This window comes from Anomalospiza imberbis, unplaced genomic scaffold, assembly GCF_031753505.1.
Source record: "Anomalospiza imberbis isolate Cuckoo-Finch-1a 21T00152 unplaced genomic scaffold, ASM3175350v1 scaffold_117, whole genome shotgun sequence".
NCBI lineage: Eukaryota > Metazoa > Chordata > Aves > Passeriformes > Viduidae > Anomalospiza > Anomalospiza imberbis.
In genome coordinates, this window is record NW_027099562.1 from 22888 (window position 1) to 44537 (window position 21650).

The 21650-nt window shown below is 50.6% G+C and overlaps 1 protein-coding gene across 1 annotated transcript in view; it reads right to left on the reverse strand.

Annotated features, from left to right (window-relative positions):
- The window catches only part of LOC137465888 (apoptosis-inducing factor 3-like), a 31449-nt gene extending 21149 nt beyond the window's left edge, over nucleotides 1–10300 (reverse strand). The window contains exon 1 of the mRNA XM_068177892.1: nucleotides 10135–10300. Coding sequence (XP_068033993.1) covers nucleotides 10135–10300 — 166 coding nt within the window. The remainder of the gene's footprint in view (nucleotides 1–10134) is intronic.
- Between the last annotated feature and the right edge of the window lie 11350 nt (nucleotides 10301–21650).

Sequence of the window (21650 nt, forward strand, 5' to 3'; positions counted from 1 at the left end):
CGTGCTGGGAGACACCGCTAAATTCAGTTATGAAGTTTATAAATTCAGTCATCACAGTTAATTACAAAAACCTTCGTATCGTTTATAGCCAGACTTTAATAACTTCCCAAAGCCTTGACTTTGGGAATTAAAGCTCTAAGCACACAGGTCACAGCACAAATATAATGACTGAACCATAAATACTTTTCAGTTGTGGTTTTTGTGTTATTATTAAGAGACTGAAAAAATAAGTCTGTTCTATTGCACAGTCCTGCCAGTTCCCCTGTGCCAGTTATGCTCATTCCTGTAGAAATGCCATAGGCTTAGGAACAATTAATTATTTAGAGAAAGGGGTTTTGATATCAGACCATTTTGCATCAACCTCCCTTTTTTACATTATTGAGTTTTTTTTTTTAATTTTTAAAGTCAAGTTGTGTATCTCTTATTAGCTTTGACTTGAGGTGCTCTCAGATTTGGTACAGACTAAGAATTTAGATAAACCTTTCCAATTCCATTCCATTACTGAAAACAGCAAAGAGTCATCTAACACACTGGCAATAAAATAGTTTGTTTCATTTGTTTTACTCATTCCTGAATTGAACGGATTTACTATGGTTTTGCCATACATTTTTCAAAAAGCCCTCTGAAAGCACTCTGATCTGGGCAGGAAGATAAATACAATTTCCAAATTATATTTTGAGACAGGCAGAGTAGATTTTTCTGTAGCTTTTAAAATGCCTTGAGATCTTTACAATGAGAAGAAATTAAAGAAATGCCAGGAGAGAGATACCAAGCACCTTCTCTCCTTAGCTTAGACATCAACTCAAAATATCAGGATGTATCCCTCTGTCTTCAGCTATATCACTCCAAATCACAACTTCTGAGTCCCCTTCCATGCATAGCATCACCTCTGCTAAGCCCCAGCTGTGTTGCAGAAGCAGCTTCAGAGCCTGGATTATGTTGAATAAGCAATTCCAGCTGTAAAGGAACACAATCCTGGTGCCTTGCCCATGGTGCAAAGCAAGCATGTGCTATTTGTTACTCTGCAAAGAGGGATTATTAAATGCAGAGGGAAGAGCTCTTCTCCCAAGAGCATCCCAGAAAAGTAGCATGACAATGTTTATACAAGAGTAAATGCAAAAAAAAAAAAAAAAAAGCTACCATGTAAGAAGGTGCATAAATGCGGAGGAAGATTTGGGAGTAGTGGGGGAAAACAGAGTGGGGATGTCACATGCAGTAGCTGCTGTAGGGCCCTCTGCCAGAACCAGCAGAAAGGGAAAATGGCTTTGTACCAGGCAAACTGAGTCTTGGGTCACTGATGTATCAGTGATACAGGACAACAATTTAGTGCATATAATAAAATACTGCCACTGGTGCCTCAGGAGCAAACAAAGTCCCCACTAACCCAGATCAGCTCTTCGCAGTGGACTTCCTGCAGCAGAAGTGGACACTGTAGCAGCAAGACAGGATCATGCCCCAGGCAAGCAGTGGCCTGGCACTCCCTTGGGATTTGCAGCATTCCCTTGGGATACTGCACATATGGGGGACCAAGGGATTCCAAGGGAATTGCAGCATTCCCTTGGGATACTGCACATATCGGGGACCACAGCAGGGACCCCTGGACAGGTGGTGGGTTGGATGGCAGAAGGGTAGCTCCCAAATACGTCTCACCAGAGAATCACTCCAACTTCTCCAATCCTCCCAGAAATGCTGATGTGGGACTGGTTTCTAGCTGGTCTGGCTGGTTTTAACAAGGACTTCGGGGGATGTCAGAATTCCTGAATATTGGAATGTCACCCATTCATCCAAAATGCATTTGCTTTGTTTGGACCTTAAAGATGGCAATGTGCAGCCATCCCCTCAAGCCCATTTCACATCTCCTAATTTCTCCACTGATGGTCCCTCCAGCCTTTCCAAAGCACTGAGACATCCGCACCTCCCAAAGCAGGTCAGAGGGAAGTGCCCTTCTCCACTCCTAGCGTTTACTAGGCAAAACCAAAATGGTTCTTGGTAGGATTTTAGGTGATGCCATCAGAGGAGAAGCCATCTGGCTGCTCCCAGCCTCAGTCCCAGCAAGCACATGGAGATGCTTCAGAGTCACCTGAGTCTCAGATGCTTGCAGAGAGGCACCCCACCCTCCCCTGTCAGACCAACTCAGGTGACACAATAGGGCCATGACACTGTTAGTGGCATCCAGAGGTATCGATCCAGAGCTGAATCCTGCAGGATTCATGGCCAAAGCCATAAGCTCTGTTAGGAGAAGGAAATAAGCCCATATACAACACAATGTAGCTGAACCGAGGTTCACCTGTAAAACCTTGCTAGGTCCTGAAAGGCGACAGCCTGACCTGAACAAGGTCCATGCTCAGTAAACCAGTTCATCATCTGTTCCCTGAACAAAACAACATTCTGTGGCACACAGCTGAACAGGAACACCTTCAGCATGTGCTCAGAGAGGGCAAGAAGGAGTGGGCTACGAAATTACAAGGTAACTGTTGTGGTGCTGACGATCATACTAGACCCATCCTTAAAAACTCCAGTGTGAATGAGGAACCAGCCCCTACACCAGGCTGTCTGCAGAACTCCATCATCCACAGAGAGCACTGCCCGAGCATACAACCAGGGACACCAGCCTGCTCCCCAACAGGAGAAACTGGGAAAATTATCTAACAGGAGAAACATGGGAAACAGTCTAGTGCTACTGACCATGAGCACTTCTCCTGCATGGCAGCAAAATATCTAAAATATGGCAACATCAAGCTTCAGTGCAAGTCAGGGATATCAGACCAGACAGCCCACCTGGCTCAGCCCAGTATCCACTGTCCAAACATGGCCAGCAGCACCCATCTGCCACAAGCAGGCAGGAGCAAGGCAGGAAGGCAGGGACACTCCAGCCCACACTTCCCACTGGGCTCAGAGCAGGATCCAGAGCCTGCACCACTTCTGAGCAGTGCAGTGCTGGCAGAGCTATTATTAGCACTGTGCTTCTGCTCTCTGCAGTGCCCCAGGCTCCTGTTTTAATCAAGCGCTCTGCTGTGACTCCAAAATCTTTTCCAAGAGCTAATGTGGCGACTATATAACTATATAGGTGTATTAGTACACCATAAGTATAAAAAATGTTTTTCCCCTGAGCATCAGTTTGCCCAGTATCATATCCTCACCTGGCATCCAGGTCCCTCCCATCCAGCTGCAGTCTCTGTCAGCATCTGTCCTGCTGCTGTAAGTAATCCTGCATGACCTGCATGACCTGCATGACCTGCCTAGGAATCTGGCACAGATATGAGCACCAGGCCATGCCCTGTAACATGGACATTTCCCAGAGATGTCAGTTTGCCATCCCTTGCTACAGCTGGAGACCTCTGTGGAGCACTGAGCAGAGACACACTTGTGCCACTGTTGACTGAGTCCCTCAGCCATGAGGCACCTGCTGTGTGAGGGGGGCCTGGTGCACATGGACACCAGCTGCCCCTGTGCCCTCTCCTGGCTCCTCCAGACCCTCTCACTGAGCTTCTGGCTCCACACTCACCTTTTTGTGGACATCATCCTGGCCCTCATTGCATTGGCCACACCAGCCCTGGTTGCCACCAGAGGAAGAAGAGGCGAGAGGGCTGCTTCTCATCCCCTTCCCACTTGCCCAGCACAAGTCTCCTCACCTGGTCCCCTGGACACATAGAGGGGGTTTCTCCACCATAGAGGTGGGGGTTTCTCCACCTCTCAAGGCAGCTCTGTCCCCTCCCCATCCCTCTGTCCCCTGCTCTCAAGCCCTGGACCCAAGTTCCCTTTCCTCAGTAATGTGGGAGCTCCCAGTGTCATCAAGATGACCGATGTGATCTCCTGACACCAGGGGCTAGCAGGTGTGAGGCCAGAGAAGGCAGGGGCTTGGTGACAACTCACCACATGCTCTCAGAGAAGGGACCCTGCCCTGGGGCTGAAGCATGGAGGAGACAAAGATGCTAGAGCAGCTGCCAGCTCCTGAGGATCCTGGATGGGGCTACCAGAATAAGAAACTTCTCTGTCCCCGGGTCTTAGAATCCCAGATCCTCCAGGCTTTGCACAACCCTGGTCCTCCCACAGCTGCATTGCCTCCGCTGCCCTGCCCTCCTCTTGGGACAGACACAAGCTAGCCCTAGGTCTGCTGGGACACAGTTCAGGTTCCCAAAGCTCAGGAACATGCCAGTCAATCCAAGGAAACCAGACAGCAAAGGGTGCTCACATCCTGCCATCACCAGCATCCAACCTTCATTCTCCGAGGGAGCTCAGGATCAGGTGCTCAGCAGCCTTTCTCCTCTCTTGATTTCCAGGCACTTGCTTGGACTGGCTTCCTCCCACAGGTGGAAATGCCTGAATGATCTCTGCCATGAGTCCAACAAACCAGACTACGAGGACTTTTGTCTTCTCCACACAGGTGAGCTCTCTGCTTCCTTTGCAGTGCTCTGCAGCAGGATCTAGAGGAGAGCTGGGGGCAACACGGCAGAGCATCTAGAAGACCTTTGAGGAGGTTTCTGAAGAACCACTGGAATTCACTGAACAAGTAGGACATCTGGGACATGCTCTGTTGTCTCTTCATTGACATCACCAGTCTGCAGGAGAAGGTCCATGGAAAGCCAAGGTCCACACAAGTGAGGATGAGGAAGGTCTCTTCTCAGACACACACCAGGATCTCAAAGGAGAGGACAACAAAAGATATCTCCCAAAGACATTCTGTCAGGATGAGGAGGAGAGCTTCCCCAAGGTCAAGGGAGAACTCCTCAGTACTGGAGAACTAATGTAAACCACAAAGGAAGAGGTAGGCAGTGTGAGCCCTGGGGTGGCTGTTTCTCAAAGAGAGTGGGATCAAATGGCTAATCAAAGAGATATTACACCTCTCAGCAGCTTTTAATGCAGGGAGCATTAACATGGCAGCCCCAAGGCAGTTGTGGTCATGATTATGCTGGTATTCATCTCCCATCAGCGTGGCACCTCTTGCTCTGCACCTTCTGCCCATGATCATGGAAGAACTTAGGCTGGAAGAGGTCTCTAGTGGTCATCTGACCCAATTCCAGCTGTGAGCACAGTGATATACCAGCCTGTATCAAACCCTAATTCTGCCTTAAGCTTTGGAGAATGGACCCAGCACTAGTCATGACAGGACCCACTAATATGTGGGGGTCCTCAAGGGTACAAGACCTTTTTAGATGGGTATCAGTGGGAAAGATTCAATGGTATACAAAGAACAAGAAAATCCATTCCTGGCATCTGGAGACCACTACAGACCTACCCATCCACACATTTGCCAGATGCAGCACTCATTAAAAATGGGAACAGGAGATGTTGAAAGATTTCACTTCCTCAACACTTTGGAGCACTAATGGTCTCCTGGTGGGACTGGAAATTAATTTTTACTCCCAAGATACCCCACTTCTGGAGTATTTTGTGGTGCTGAGCCCTCCTGAGGTGCCTCCAGTAGAGGAAGGAAAGGAATTCGGCAGCTGTGCTGTGCTTTGGAGCAATGACGGCCATAGGGGTCAGGCACAGAGGTTGCTCGCATGCTCAGGTAACAGCTCATCATCAATTTGGGGTCAGGAAGGGTCTCCCTTGGAGATTGGCACAAGTGCCAGGAAGCTTTTGCCTTCCTCTACCAGCTCTAAACATCGCACCTTGCCAGGCTCCTCAGGGCTGTTTCTGTCCAGGGATTCCCTGCTGTGTCAGGGCCAGGAGTCCAGCTGTGTGTGTGATCTCTCCACCTCTCTTCCCCATGGCAGCTTTGTTTTTCTAGCTTTCAGTCACTTGTAGCACAGGTCTTCTAAGGCAATGTCCAACAGCTCTGCACTGAACAGGAGCTGCTAGTTTTTAACTGCTCCTGCATACAATAAAATTTTCTTTTTATTGAATCTGGGTTCTGTTGTCTGCAAACATTTGCTTATTTCTGCCCTGAGAACTTTGTCCTTCAGGAGCTTTATCAGGTCCCACAGATAATTTTTGGACTCAGAACGATGTTACAGCTAATTGAAGAGCTCAGCACTTTCTTATTGAGACATCCTTCATGGATGTCTCTAAAGGATTCAGGTTAAGTAATTTATTTTCTGCTCTGTTTAAGGACTGAGCTCAACATCTGGAAAACTTGCTTGTCTGCTCTGCAGAGTGAAGGGTACCATGTGCCTGTTCCAGCCATTCCCATCCAGCTCTGCAAGCCGGTTCCATATCCCCCAAGCAGGAACACAAGAGGAGGGGGCAGCTGGAGCCTCAGAGCATCTGGTGTCACCATCCGTGCTTGCAGGGAAGAGCTGGCTCTGACTCTGGTCCCCGCTGTGGGAAAAAACAAACCCTGATCTCAAACCATACCCTATCCACTACAGTGCTGCCAGTTCTCCATACATGCAAAATATTGCCTTTAATACAAGGCCAGCAGGAGCCATGGAGCAGTCCCAGCAGCAGACCTGTTTTGGTCACACCCTACAAACAAAGTGCAGCACAGATCCGACCACAGCCTCTCCAGCCCATCCCATAAAGCATAGTCTGTCCCATGGGGCAGCCCAGGCTCTGGTCCCTGGACACAAAGGACTCTGGTCCACCTGGTCCTGAACATCAGCAGGACCCAGAGCATTCTTTCCCATCTACCTCCTCACCACACACAATGGCACCTAACAGGGACCCCATACCTCTGTGGCTCCATCCCAGACAGACAGACACCCACCCTGACCCACCACACACCCCTGCCACATCACCAGCCCCCATGCACCAGACTCACAGTCAATGGTGTGCTCTTACAAGGGCTGCCCATTTCTCTCACTTTCCTGGGGATTTGCTCCAGTTTGACTCCCACAGTCCAGTTTGACTCCCACAGTGTTTAGTCAGAACTAAGCCAACACCCTCACCAGGTTCCTCCATACCTGTGCCAATATTAGAAAGACTTTAGAGTGGTGACTCCATATCCCTCTATCCTTGATCAGTACAGACTTCTTCCATCATAACCTGAAGGCCCGCTCTTGTTTCACATTAGTGCCACCATGCACAGTCTCATGCTCACTCCTCCTCCATCTGTGCTCAGTGGTGCAACTCCAGCCACCAGTGATGCTTTCCACCTCCAACTCCTCAGCCAGTTTCAGCTGCTTTGTGGGCAGAAGACATTCATAAAAATATATAAGGTGGATCCCAAGAGTCCTGCAGTTCACCAAGCAGTACACCTGCCTCTGCTCCAGTATCCTCCTGGCCCTAGTGATCCTGCCAGGGACCAGGCTTCAGCCCAGAGGTGCACCAGCACTCTCCCACAGCTCACCTCCTTCCCTCCCCAAAATCAGCCAAGTCTCCACTGGTGTGGTGGAGTCCCAGTCCATCTCCACAAAGCCTGTCAGAGCAGGAGCCAGCACAGACCCCACAGTGAACACACCACACTCCTCCTGGTGCAGAGGGGTAGTGAAACAGTATTTGGGCTCCAGCTCTTGTCTGAGCACAGCCACACTACCCAGTGTCCCACAGCCCACAGGCACCTTCCTGCCACTCTCACCATCCTGCAGAGATCAACTCCCCCAAAAACAACAGCAGCCACTGGCACAAAGTCCTACTGGCACCCTGAGTTTCCTGCAACTCCCCTCTCTGCTCATCCTGGGGTCCATCCTCCACCTGCTACAACACCCTGGGTGCCACAGCCCATTATCTCAATGAAGAACCCCCTTGTTTCCCAGCAAGGTCTGGCTCAGCAAAATCAAACTGCCCTGTCTCCAGGGCAAGCCAGACTCTGCTGCCAAAAAAATCAGCTCTCTCCACAGGACACATGACTCTGAACACAGCCCAGGCATGGTTGGAGCACTGGGGAGCCCAAGGCCCTACCCCCACCCCGTGGACCATGCTGTGCACTCTGTGTTATCAACACCACCCGCAGCAGCCCTGCTCTGACCCCAGGGAGGGGCACAGGGCTTGCCTGCCAAGAGAAAAGGAGACAGTGGGAAGAGAATCAAGTCACACAGAAGACAGTGTGACAGGGGATGATGATTTTAGGGCAGGGAGAGCTTGTATTTTTAAAATAATATGAGGATGAAAACTGATGGTCTCCATCCTGAAGTTACCATTTTTATCAGGAATCACAATACAACAGATGAAAAGAGAGTCCCACAACCCCTAGGTGTGGTTCCCAGACCAGCAGATCAGCCTTCCAGAATGGGGTGCCCAACTGGGGGACAACCCCGTGTTCATGTCACTGCTTCTTGTCCCTCCACATCGAAGATGCTGCACACAGGACATGGTAACACTGTGCAGACATGTAATGCACTGCTGCCCACCCTCTGCCCATGGAGCAGATGAGCCAAAATCAAGGGGGCTGGTACACAGGAACCCCATTTTCTTGTCGCCCGGGCACCGCAACCTCCTCTTTACCTCTCTAGCTTTTCTCCCCATTCTTCCCCCTTGATAGCTCTCCAGCTAGCTTCCACTTACCTCTGCCCAACCCTCCCATTCCCACTTTCTTGCCATTTCCAGGCCCGTCCCAATCCTGCTGCCTGGTTTCTGCTTCATGGTCCTCCAGCTGCTGACACACAGTAACTCTGACACCCCAGAGCAGCACTGGACCCCTCCTTCGCCTCCTGTTCCGTCCTCCACCTTGTTTGCCCAGCCCCCTCCCTGCCAAAGCTTTACCTCTCCAGCCACCTCCTGGTGGGGTCCAAGATTCGCTTTACACCTACCTGGAGAAAGCAGCGGGTTTGCCTTTGCCGGGTGATTTCCTTTCAAATGGTCCCAAGAAACAGAAGCAAAAGTCACGCTGCAAAATGGCGAGAGCAGCTCACGGCCCCAGCGATGGGCTGCACGGCCCCGTCCCAGCGCGGGCAGGGAGGGATGCGGGCAGAGAGTGACGAACCCTGGTGCACTTCACCTTGTCACCAGGAGTTTGTGTCAGCAGCAGCACAGAGAGCTACAAAGCTGCCGTTTAATGTACCCTGTTGGTTCTCGAAGAAGTGCAGCGGGAACGCCGTGTCAGAACACAATCAGAAAGGATTGTTTTCTTGGCTGCTGCTTCAGCAATTTACCGGCTCCAGGTTAAAGGCTCATTTGGCAGCACTGCCACTGCCACCTCTCCACACACCTCTGTGACCTAGACTGGAAATCATTAATCATGGGATTTGGTTCAGATCATAAAGATCTGCCAATAAAAATCATAAATGTTGGAAATTCTCCCCAGATGAAGAGTGACTGGTGCAAAAATCAAATAATTTCACAACACGAGAGACCTTTGATTCTCATTTGCTCCACCACAGGCAGCTAAGCCCCTGCTGTGCTGTCACTGCCAGGTCCCAATTGCACAAAAGCAATCTGCATTCCCCACAGGAGCTGGAGCAGGGCAGAAGGAATTTATCCCGGCAATGTTTTGCACAACTAACAGCTACAGTATAACACCACAGTCCAGCTCCATTCATCACTCTCAGATGTTCCCTCTCAAAGGAGACCATGCAGTTCATGGAAACATAGAATGTCATGAGTTGGAAGAAACACAAAAAGATCATGGAATGGCTTGGGTTAAAAGGGACCTTAAAGCTCATCTCTTTCCACCTCCTTGCCAAGGGCAGGAACAGCTTCCACTATCCCAGGTTGCTCCAAGCCCTGTCCAGCCTGGCCTTGGACACTTCCAGGGATGGAGCAGCCACAGCTTCTCTGAGCAACCTCTGCCATTGCCTCATCACCCTCACAGTGGAGAATTTCTTCCTAATATTTAATCTTATCCACCTTTCTTCAGCTTAAAGACATTCACCCCTGTGCAGGTGCCCCTCTGGTCAGGGGGAAAGAAACTTGGAGAACACGCTTGGCGGGAGGACATGACACAGGGACCTAAACCCCGTTCAGGACAAACGCGGCTTTTCTCCGCGACCCATTTTTATGCCGTTTTGATTTCCTGGGCATTTGCTGCATCTCAGAATAGATGCGGAGACATGCGGCACTCTCGCACCGCCTGCCCCCGGCTCCGACCCCGGCCCCGCCGGCACCTCCGGCTGTAGAGAAGCCCCCGGGCCCGCCGCGCGCCCCGGTAATCCCGATACCCCCGGTGCCTCCGCTTCTGGGGGTAGCGGCGGCCCCCACCGACCGCTCCCCCCAGCCGAAGGTGCGGTGCGGTCCCGGACAGCGGCCGTGCACTAAGAGCCTCCCTCGCTTCACATCTTCCCGGGACGGGTCCCCGCCGCCCCCCGCGCTTACCTGGGCGGCAGCGGCGGTGCCAGCGCGGCGGGAGGAGCGCGGCCGGTCCCGGGGCGGGGCAGGGCGTGGGACACGCCCCCGCCGCGGGTGCGGAGCGGGAGGTGCCCGCCTGCCCTGCCCGCTCTCGGTACACGCGTGGCGGGGGCTCCCCGCTGGCCCCGGGCATACCGGGGCAGCTGGTTCTGCTTGGTCCCACGGGGTCGCCACTGCCGGGGCTATTCCTGCCCATCTGAAATACCCCGGCCCGGCCCTTCCCTTCCCAGGTCCCTTGCTTTACGTTTTACATCCGTTCTGGATTCACGTCCCTGACCACCCCCTCCTCCCACCCCCACCGAAGACAAAGATCTGCACCACTCTCCGCTTCCTCCTGCCTGGAACCCGGAACCTTTCTTCTCCCCAGAAAACTCTTTCCCTCCCCATCATGTCATCTAGCAGTGTCAGTATCTCTCTGTGCATTTTTCTATCACATGCCCCAAATCTGTTCTTTATTTTCAGTGGATGACTTTTGAGATCACCCTGGGTACAGAGGAAGGTTCTCCCCCCAGATAGTTTGTCTCGGGTCACTTCTCTCTTACGCCCCAAATATACAAGTCCCAAGGGTTTCCAGGCAGATCACTGCTCTTCAATATCCAGCTTGAGTTCCCTGCTCTAAGTGGGATGAGTGGCTTAACCGGGCTGTTCATCTGCAGTTCTCACTGATGGTAAAAAAGAAACTATCCAAGGATGAAGCATTCCAGTGTAGAAGCTCCAGGGACCCATGTGCTTCCAGAGCCTTGGGAGATCGATAGTGTGTCCTCATGGAGCTGACTCAATTCTAAGGCAGGAGAAATGATCCCATGTCCAGCGTCTGCAGGCAGCTGAGGAGCATCCCTGCAGGTGGTGCTGTGCCTCCCTGGGGCATGGTGCAGAACTCCATGGCATGTGGTATTGCTGCCAGCGGGGACCCCTAGCAGACCTCCATTACCCTACCTGGCGTGCAGGATTTTTGACCTGTAGTGTGAAAAACTGTTCCTATGCATGCAACCAGCAAGGATTAGAAGCCTTGGAAGGAGACACTAAATGAGTTTGCAGAGAATTATCCTGACAGCAAGCTCTATCAGAAGCTGTGGGTGGCCATGCTTTAAGATGAAGGAGGGCTGATTTAAATTGGATATTGGAAAGAAATTCTTCCCTGTGAGGGTGGTAGGGTACTGGCACAGGTTGCCCAAGAGAAGCCATGGTTTCTCCTTCTCTGGAAGTGTCCAAGGCCAGGTAGGATAGGGCTTGGAGCAACATGGGATAGTGGAAGGTGTTCCTGCCAGTGGCAGGGGTGTGGACTAGATGACCTTTAAAAATCCCTTCCCACCCAAACCAGTCTGTGATTCTGTGCTTAGCTGGCACCACAAGTGGACAACATTTGGGATTGTTTTGCTGCACCTTATGCATCTGAGGACATCACCCCAGGGATGGGACTGTGAGACACAAGCAGTACTGTGGGGCTGCACTGCCCCAGGAACAGCAAGAGATGCAGCTCTGCCTGCAGTGGGGTGACCAGGCAGGAACCCAGAGGGATGGATGGCTAGAGGTCCTTCCTTCCCCAGAAACCTCACAGAGCTACTGGGTAATGTGTGCCTCCATGATTGTTGTTTCTTGGGCTCTTGGCACTGGCTCCATCACCCCGACACCACTCCCTCACTGAGCACTGCCTGCACTGCAGTGTGGGTCACTGAAATGTCACCAGTAGGTCCTGTCCCACTAGGCCCTGCCCAGCTCCTGAGCTGACCCAGTCACCCCATGGTGCTTGGTGGGGTGCTCAGCCATGCTGCTGGTGGTGGCAATGGGTGCTCTGGGGTGGGACAGTGATGCCTTGCTGTGGGGCTGACAGGGCCGTGCCAGCAGTGCCAGGCAGCTGCCCACTGTGCTGCAAACCCTCAGCTCTCTGCCTTCACTGTAGCTCTCAAGGAGATGACAACCTGCAGGCCTTTACCTCTCACCACCCCAGAATTAACAGCCCATCATGCCACTGCAGCAGGGACAAGGGAAGGGGGTGTCCCATTCAGCCTGGGGCAGGCGGAGACTGCCCAGCCCAGGCACACGGTGAGAGGCCAGGGAGATGCAGGGAACAGGGTGATGGGCAGGTGTTGCCAGACCTGCTTTCCAGGCTGGATTGAATCCTCTGCTTCAGTGTTTCCTTGCAAAAAAACTTCTGCCCTTGACTGCACAGCCCTGCCCTGCCTTCCCCTGGGAATTTGTGGAAGAGGAGTCGAGTGGGGCAGAAGCAGAAAGGGAAGGGCGCAAGGGAGAGAGGCTGTGCAAATGGAGCAGCCCAGGGGATGGAGCAGGTGCAGGCGGGGCCTTGGGCAGGAGAAGGAGTGCTCAGCTGGGACATGAAGGCACTTTGACAGAGGATCAGCCCTGATGTCACCTGGTGCTTTCGGTTTCTTAGGAAGCAACAGAGCCAGAGCCTTGGATCTTCTGGAATGGCTGGGACAGATACCATGGCACAGCAGCAGACCGTGGCTGACAGCCCTGGCCAGTTCTGCGTTTTCATCAGGACTTTGCAGGACAGAACGTCCACAGTGCTGGTGTCTCCGTGCAAGAGTTCCAGGCACTGAGCTTCTCCCAGGCCCCCTAAACAGGAACACTGCACTACAACAGCAGGCAGATGGAGAACCTGCAGCCCTGTGAAATCACCTCCAGCTGCTTTTTGTGCAGTATACCAACATGTAAGTGCAGGGTGGGCAGGGGAAGGTGAGTGAAAGGGGCGAAGGGGAGTGGGTGCAGATCAGGGTGGTTCCTGGAGAGGGACCCTGGCCAGGAGAACAGCTAGGAGGGAAGGAACGAGGTGGCTGTGGCTGTGTGTGCACCAAGGAGGTGTGTGAAGATAAGGAATCATCAGGTCAGGTCATGCCCTGGTCCTCAATGACAGCCTGGTGAGCAGGGCTGCTGGAGCTGCATGGTCATGGGGGAGGACATGGAAGTCACAGCATATTTGAGAGTATACAAGGGGACTTGTGCAGCTAATGGGGTCAGGAAGGCTGGGTGAAGATTGCTGGAGGATGGCTTCTTCTCACAAACATGAGGCATTAAGTCTTCCTGTTGTTACAGACACAGACTAAGGACCTGGTGACCAGCCCTCACACACCTCTGACAGATGCTTCTCGAGGAGCACAGGGGGAAGGTCTCACCTGAAGCTAAGGTGCCTGAGGAAGGAGCACTGCAGGGCTGGGGGAAGGCAGGACTGCAGCACAGGGGTCACTGTGGCTGGCTGGAGGTTCAGCGCTACACACTGCCACAGTAGCACCACATCAGCTGGCAGGACCTGCCCTCAATCCCAGGAGAGGGACAGATCCTGATGGTGGGCCAGACAGGCTCAGTGCCCATGCCAGCCTAGTTCCATCCTGCAGGAGCAAGGAGCAGGGCCAGAACCACACTTGGTGCTGGGGATGCTGCTCATGTTCTCAGGCTTCTCCTCCTGCCTCCAGCAGGTCAGGCCTTTGCCGGTCCCAGCATGGCACTGTCACACCCACACACAGAGCAGGCAACCTGGGACTGATTCTGGCTGTCACCTGCAGGGTCAGATGTGCCTTAAGAATCTGTTACTCACAGCAATTCTTTTTCCTCCAGATGAGTCTCATTGCTTTCACTGCACTAACTCAGCACACATTGCACCATTTTTTAAGTTCCTGGAAAGGCAAATTCCACTTGCTCACATCCCCAATTTGTTCTCACTAAACATTTCAACTACCTGTGGCCACTTTCCTCCCTGCTGCTACACCCAGGCAGAGTGGAATCAACACAGGCTTTACTCAAAAAAAAAAAGTGAGCAACCAACATTTTGGGAAACAGCTCTCTTGGGAAACAGAAACTTCCTGATCTGGAACTTCCAATAGCAAAATATAACCTAAGAATCAGTGGGTGAAACACAGCTTGGAGCTCCAGGAACTGGTTCTGCATGACCATCCCAGTAGCTCTCCTGCCCAGGGGATACAGGGATGAACCAATGCCTTCCCTCTAGTGGCACTGGCCCAAGTGGGTCATATGCCTGCACACAGAGATCTGTATTAAAAAGATGGTGAGTCTCAGGCATGGCCAGTGCTTTTTTCAAGTCTCAGGGTAGAGGAAGTGCCAGTCAATGTTTTTTTCACTGATGTCAGTGAGGTTCACAAGGCTCTGATCTTCAATGCCAAGTTGCGTAGTGCTTCCCAGCACACCCCTGCAAGCAGCACCCAGTGTAAAACACCCCATTCAGACCCAGACTGGCTACATGTGTGTTGCAAGATCTTCCAGAAGTATATCTTCCAGAGATAGCCTAACACTTTCTGAGGTACCTCACCTGATAAGAGCTGTCAGCTTCCTTCCAGCAGCCCGTCATCCCTCCCTCCTGCAGGGCCACCTCCCTGGTGTAGGTGACCTCCAGTACTCCATCACAGGCCTCAGCTTTGGACAGAGGTCAGCAGGGACCATCATCTACAAATACACCTGAAACAGGCACCTGAGCAAGGCTGACCAGGTGCCCACCAGATCCGTCTTCCACTTGGAAGTGCAGCCCGGGGTCATGCAGATGGTGCATCTCCCCCACATCATTCACCTCGCAGGTTACAGCAGCCACAGGATTTGGATTTGGAGTCCCAGTCCACCATCTTTCAGCCTGTCAACCTCCCAGGACCTCTCCAGCTCCTTGGAGACCTCTCTCCAGACAGGTCCAAATTCTCCCTTTCCTCCAAAGTCCCCTGCTCTTCCCTGTGTTCCTCTGCTTTTCTTTAGCATCCTTCATCCTTCTCTCACTTCCCAAGCTCCAGCTCCACACCACCAGCCTCTCCTTGCCCCTACACTCCTCCCAGCTACTATGGTGACCTCTGGACACTATCACAGCCCAACAGGTCAGACCTGGGTTCACTGGGAGAGTTTCCAGCCCTTTTCACCTCTGACATCTGTGGATGGCAATGGCTGTTCCTTCTCTGCTCCACCAGGACAGGAGCTGGCCAGCTGTGCCCACCCACCACCTGAACCACTCTGGGGTGGGATGCAAGAGGTCAGAGCTAGCCTATTCTATTATATCTGATTATATTAACCTGCCAGGTTAATAGCAAAGTGTACTCTAGAGATAACCCAGGAGACTGGTCATCAGCAGAGCCTCTGACCCAGTCATCCCTTGGGATGTCATCTCTGGATGTGATCAAACACCATGGGGACTCACACAGTACCCACCTGCATCCAGTAATGTGGTGTGTGAGCTTTGCAAGCAGGACACTGCATGGTGAAGTCTGGTAATTTTCATGGTCCCATGTTGCCACCTTCAGGTCTGCCAGTTTCTGAGCCCTCAGGAAGGTTGCCAAAGGCCTGCAATGCCCTCTGAACCCCAAAGCCCAGGACACACATGGCACCTAAAGCAGAACATTTCACTGTGTGTGGACATGTTCCCTTTCTGCTGCTAAAGCCCCAAAGAGAAGGGGCAGCCTGATATAAACCTATAAAAACCTTGTTGCCTGTTTATCTTGCAGAAGACAAACACCAGCCCATATTCCATGGACCACTTTAAATCTGGGAAGATGACCCTGGAGAGGCTGCCCTGGCTGACAGCTTGCTTTGTGGTCCTGGAGAATCCACCTTCTCACTGCCCAGAGTGCTTTGGAGAAGGTTATGTTCAACCTTAAATTCACTCCCCATGAGTTCCTTGGTGGTGCAATTCCCACTTTTCACCTCTACCTGATCCCAGGTGACAACTCAGTGTAAATAAGACAGAAGCCCTGGCTCAGGGTGCCCAGAGAAGCTGTGTCTGCCCCATCCCTGGAAGTATCCAAAGCCAGGTCAGATGGGACTTGGAGCCACCTGGCCTAGTGGAAGATATAACTGTTGATGGCAGGGGCGTGGACTAGATGACCTTTAAAAGTTGTTTCCAACACAAACCATTCTATGATTCTGTGATTTCTTTTGCTGCTGAAGGACAGTCAGGTTTACCAGTACCCAAATCCTGACCTTTTAATGCAGAATCCACAGAGCAAAGCAGCAATAAGTCCTCTGAACCATCCAGTCTCAGCCCTGCCCTGCATGGCTGACTCAGATGCCAGAAGAGGACAACCAGTGTCACACCTGGTGAGAAGTTACTAGAAGAAGAGACCTTGGTTCACAATCCAATGCTGATGCCTCAGACCTGTCTGTCCCCCTGACAGAGTCTCTGCTGCTCCAGAGGCTGCCTTCAATGACCTGTCCTCATGCACAAGCAAACTGCCAATGTTGACATGAACCCAACATCAAACCTTTCCCTCGTTTCTCTCCAGCCTATTTACTCAAAAGGAACAAAATCCACTCAAAGAGCAAACAGGCAACCTGACTCCACAGCACCCAGGTGACAGACCCACAAAAAATAGCAATAACACACAGGTCCCTGCATCTTCAGGGAAAGTCTGACTCAATAGCAGCTGCTGCACATTCAGAAGAAAACCAGCAGGATATTTTTAAATTCTGTTTTTCACATCCATAAAGTCAGTTCCTTTTTGGACCATTTGAATGCCATCACTGATCTAAATCTCCTGCTGCTGGACATGCCAGTCAGGGCAGGACAATCTGTTCTGGCAGCAAGAATCTACAAAGAGATTTTTGGGTCAAGCTCAGGTAAAATTTAGACTTTCCTAAGCGGAGATTGCAAGTTTGGGAAGCTCAAAGGAGCTTCAGGGAAGTGGTGACATGCTCCTCACCTCTCTGTGGATTTGTGGGTTGAAATGAGGCCTCTGCCTCACTAATTATATTTTATTTATTCCTTCACTGAAACATATGGAGAGCACATTGCTGCATGTCCTGATTCCAGCCATGACAGGTATAATTTTTGCAGTAGCCACAAGGGGCATGGCCAGGATGAGGGTTATTCTGTACCACCTCATATTATGCACAGGGTAGGGGAAGGGGTCTCTTCTGGTGGCGTAGTGTGAAGCCTGTGATCAGGGTAACATCAGATTCCACATGGTGAGCACTCACATGTGAATTGTTCCCATCTTGTACACACTGCTATTAATTCTGTTCCTGATACTGTTCTGTTTCTTATTTCAACGCTGTTTCCAGTAAATTATTCTTATCTCAGTCTGTGATTTTTACCTTCTGTGCCTCCAATTCTCCTCTCCATCCCCCCACAGGGTGGTGCATAATTTGGAAAGTTTCATTACCAACACTAAATTGGGGAATACCATTCTTAAACTGCAACACTGTGGAAACAGACTATCAGTGTGTCTCTGCTCCTGGAAGGGTTGAAGATCCTCAGTGCAACAAGGATGTGTTATTAAAAGGAGGAAGATGAGAACAGAGAGGACACAGAGCTGACTGCAAGGTGAGAAGGGAGGCAGTGAAAGTGATAGGAAATATGTGTACTAATTTCTTTAAAACAATTTGATGGGTGAAAGTATTGGTGTTAATGTCTTTGAAACGAGTCTTAAAATCTCCATCAAGTTGCAGATTTGTTACAGAACCCAGAGCTGGGTTAGGGTTAGGTTTGACTCCTGAAATAGACAAACGGGTCTGCACAAGCTGGAGCTGCTGAACTTTGGGGGGAAATGACAGGTTCAAGGGGGAATACGTGGTAGGTGGTTCAGGAAGGCTGTACCTTCCTAGTACCTCAGCCAATGGGGAAGGGAAGAGGGCAACATGTGGCCAAAAGTTTAAGATAAAGGAAGGCTGCATCCTCCAAAACGTGGAGAGAGAAAACCCCATGGACGTATACCCCAGTTGCCTCTCTCCCTTTATTCAAATAAAGTTGCAGGACTCCTCTGTCTCCTTTATGAACACTGTCTTCTCATAGCATGATTTTCCATACAAGACAAGGAACTTGTCCAGGGTCTTTTCACCGCCTGGGCCTGGCAAATGGGAAGAGGAGCTGGAGGCATGCCTCACCCAATTTTTAGGTGACCAAATCTCCCCAGCACTGGCCTGCAGCAGGCAATTGATGGGGCACCCAAGACTGTTCAGGTTACAGACAAGAGGCAGACCAGGGAGGTCCATGAAGAGTCTACAGGAAAAGACCACTGGAGATCTCACCATCAGTGGTGAACAGTTCAGTGGGAACCTCAGGGTGTAAAACATGGCAGGATGCCCAGAGAGGGCAGTAAAAGAAAACCAAGGAAAGGGATAATGATCCCAAAATACCTCTGAAGGGTCCTTTGGGAGAATGTTGAGATGGTTTGCACATTCTCCCAGAGGTAGTTAAGTACATGTACCAGTACAAGTACAGGTAATTAAGTAAGTACCAGAGAGGGCAATAAGGGGAGTCAAAAAGGGGTCTCAGCAACAGGGGATGGATGGCCAGAGAGAACATTAAGGGAAAACTGAGAAAGGGTCTCAGCAATCGCCACACCCAGAAGGGGCAATAAGGGAAGTCGAGAAGGACTCTCTGCAACAGGAGACTTAGTGGTTTAGGAAAGAATTGTTTGAAGGACAGTAGGGAGGAATATGGTTAAGGCAAACAGCAGAGGGGGACTATGTGATAAGGAAAGAGAAACAGTGAGGATTGGGATGTTCTCCACCTTATCTTCCAAACATGCAGTCTAATACAGGGCCCAAGTCTTTTGTATTCCCAGCTTCCAGGACAGGGAAAACAGGGAGATATTGTTTCTATGCCTCCACCCCTCTCCAGGTCATTATGGAGCCAGAGTGGAGGATTTGTGTTTTTCCACTTACTACTCAGAACTTAAGGAGGTTTCTCTATGGTGAGGAGTGCCAAGACCAGGTGTCAGACTGCAGGACTGGGGGTATGGACTGGGGACCTGTGCGGGAGGTGTGGGACAGAGCCAAGTTTGCAGGGCTCAGCGCTGGGTGGTGTCTGACGCCACCATCCCCTCAGGCAGGGGCTGCAGTGGCCCCCCGGCCCCATGAGGCTGTGGGATGTTTTGTCTGCCTGCCCATCCCTGTGGCACCATTGGCTGTGCCCATCCACTGGGACCTTGTGCTTTACACAGCTTGTGGTGCTGGGAGAGCAGCCTGGAGGCCTGGATGGTTGTGCTGGGGCATGCATCTGGGACTGGTTTTGGTATACGGTGTAAGATACAATCTAGCACCAAAGCCTGGTCTGATATAGGAAGGGATTTTGTTTGGGTCACCGGGGTGGTGAGTGATTTTGCACAGAGTTCAGTGGCTTTGGGAACATGAGAGCCCACAAACAGTGAAAGCACTGGCTGGAGAGGTGACAGAGTGGGCCCTTGCAAGGGTTAGTTAGAAAGGCACATCCCGTTTATGTAAGAAGGGATGAGGAAAAGGTAAAGGTACAGGCAAGGATAATGGCAGTTTTTAATCAATATGCCATTTGAAAAAAAAATAGAACTTTAGAAATGGATTGTTAAGGGTGTCAGGATTCCTATTGTACTGGGGGCTCACCACACTGGAGCCCTTGATAACGTGCAAGTTGGGTCTGAACCAAAACATGTGTTTCCTAGTAGACTTGGGAGTCTCTGTTTACTTTGAATTTTATGTCAAAGGGGGTTCTTTTAATAATTCAGGGAGTAAGTGGGAAAGATGACCCAGTGCACTTTATTCAATTGCTATTGGTGAATGTTGCAGTGAATATGTGAGATGGGTTTGAAAAGCATGAGTTTCTGTTTGTTCCTGGTTGGGATTGTTGTTTGCTAGGAGGGGATTTCATGACTGAGTTGGGAGTGCGAGTTACTGTTGTTAGGGGTGATGGGGAGGCTAGTGCTGTTGTGCTGATAAAGCTTATGCTAAAGTGAATCCAGAAGTGTTGGCAGTCCCAGGGCAATATGGAAAACTGGATTTGGGGCCTCTCCAAATTACTCTGAAGCAACCAGGATAAGTGGTGTTGAAAAAGCAATACCCTCTTTCAAGGGAATGAAGGAAGGGGCTATAGCCTGTTATTGAGTCCCTGTTAAAGTGGGGTCTTTTGGAGCCATGTATGTCTCCCTATAACACTCCTATCCTGCTGAAAGGAATGAGGGACTTGTCTTTACAAACCAGCTGCGGGTCTGCTGGTAGCTAAAACTAGCACAGAGATAAAAGAAACAATGGGAAAGATTCCACCGATTGATGAATGGAATGAGAGAAGTTTGTCTTCACCAATAAACTGTAGGTCTGCCAATAAATAAAACTGGATACTAAGAGAAGAAAGAAACAGTGGGAAGAACCATAAATTCCACAAGGAATTCCACTGAGTGACACAAGGAAAAGACAAAGAGGGGGGCATACATTAGAAGGGGGTCTTAGGTGTTTTGGGAAGTTGGTACCTCTCAAGGACCTCAGCCAGTGGGGAAAGAGACAGGGACATGTGGTCAGGAATTAGGATAAAAAGGAGGCTGTGTCCCCCAAAAACTTGACAGACCCCAAGGAAAACACCCCATGGCCTCTCCCTTTATTTGAATGAGGTTACAGGACTCCTCTGTCTCCTTTTTGGACATAAACCTCTGGTTGGTGTTTGTGGATTAATTTTCCTGACACTTCCAGTTAAGAAATCAGATGGAACCTATAGAATAGAATGGTGCAGGACTTAAGGCTAATAAATGAGACTTTTGAACCCAGGCACTCTGTGGTCCCAGATCCTTATACCATCTTGAACCAGGTTTCCTCCTCACACTGCTGCTGTTTAGTAGTGGATTTAAAAGATGATTTCTGGGGATGCCCACTTACAGAGCAGAGTAAACAGCACTTTGCCTTTGCATCAGAACAAGAGGGAGAAGGGAAAATAATAAAGACATGGATGTTCCTTCCACAGGCATACACGGAAGCACTGGTCATATTTGGGCAAGATATTAAAAGTATTTACTCCATACCTAGGAATTAGGTTATTGCAGTATGTGAAGGACTGGATTTTGTCGGGAGAACTGGAGCAGATGGTAGGGGAAGCCACTGTGAAATTGCTTAACTTTCTGGCTGGAAGAGGGGAGCTTGGAGTGTCTGAAGGGAGGGAAGAGGTGATGGAGAGAAAGGTTGAATGTTAGGGGCATATTGTGACTGAATGCTTGCAGTGTGTTGGCCCAGTGGGGGTCCAGGGAATCTTAGAGGTGTTGTTGCCCAGGACTGAAGGGGAGCTGTGAAAATTGTTAAGATTAATAGTGTGAAAAATGATACTCACTTTCAAAAATTTAGAAGGTTTATTAAAACCTTGCTGCCATGTATCACAGTGCAGGCTGGCTTGTACCAAGCCCCTGGGTTTACTGAGAGGGGCCTTGCCCAGACACATCTCTCCCAAGGCTGCAGGCATTTCACAGGCCAGAAGCTGAAGGAGCGTAGAGATCACACCAATGAAAGTATCCAGACCGGATTTTTCAAATGCCCTTTATAAGGAGGGGCTTGAGAATAAACTCTCTGTTTGCCACATGAACATTGGGGTGCGTAGTCTCTTTGTCTCCAACCCCACACCCCCCACCTGAGTCAACGTTAGAAAACCTTATAAAAAGTATACAGCACTGGGAGCAAAGGATTCTATCACCATGTGCTCATCCACACACTGAATGTTCTGCCCCTTGACTCTTTAATTCCTCCCAAAGTCTTGTCCATCGACTCCTTCTTCGCTGTCCAGTGGTGAAGATCATGTTCTTATATTCTGA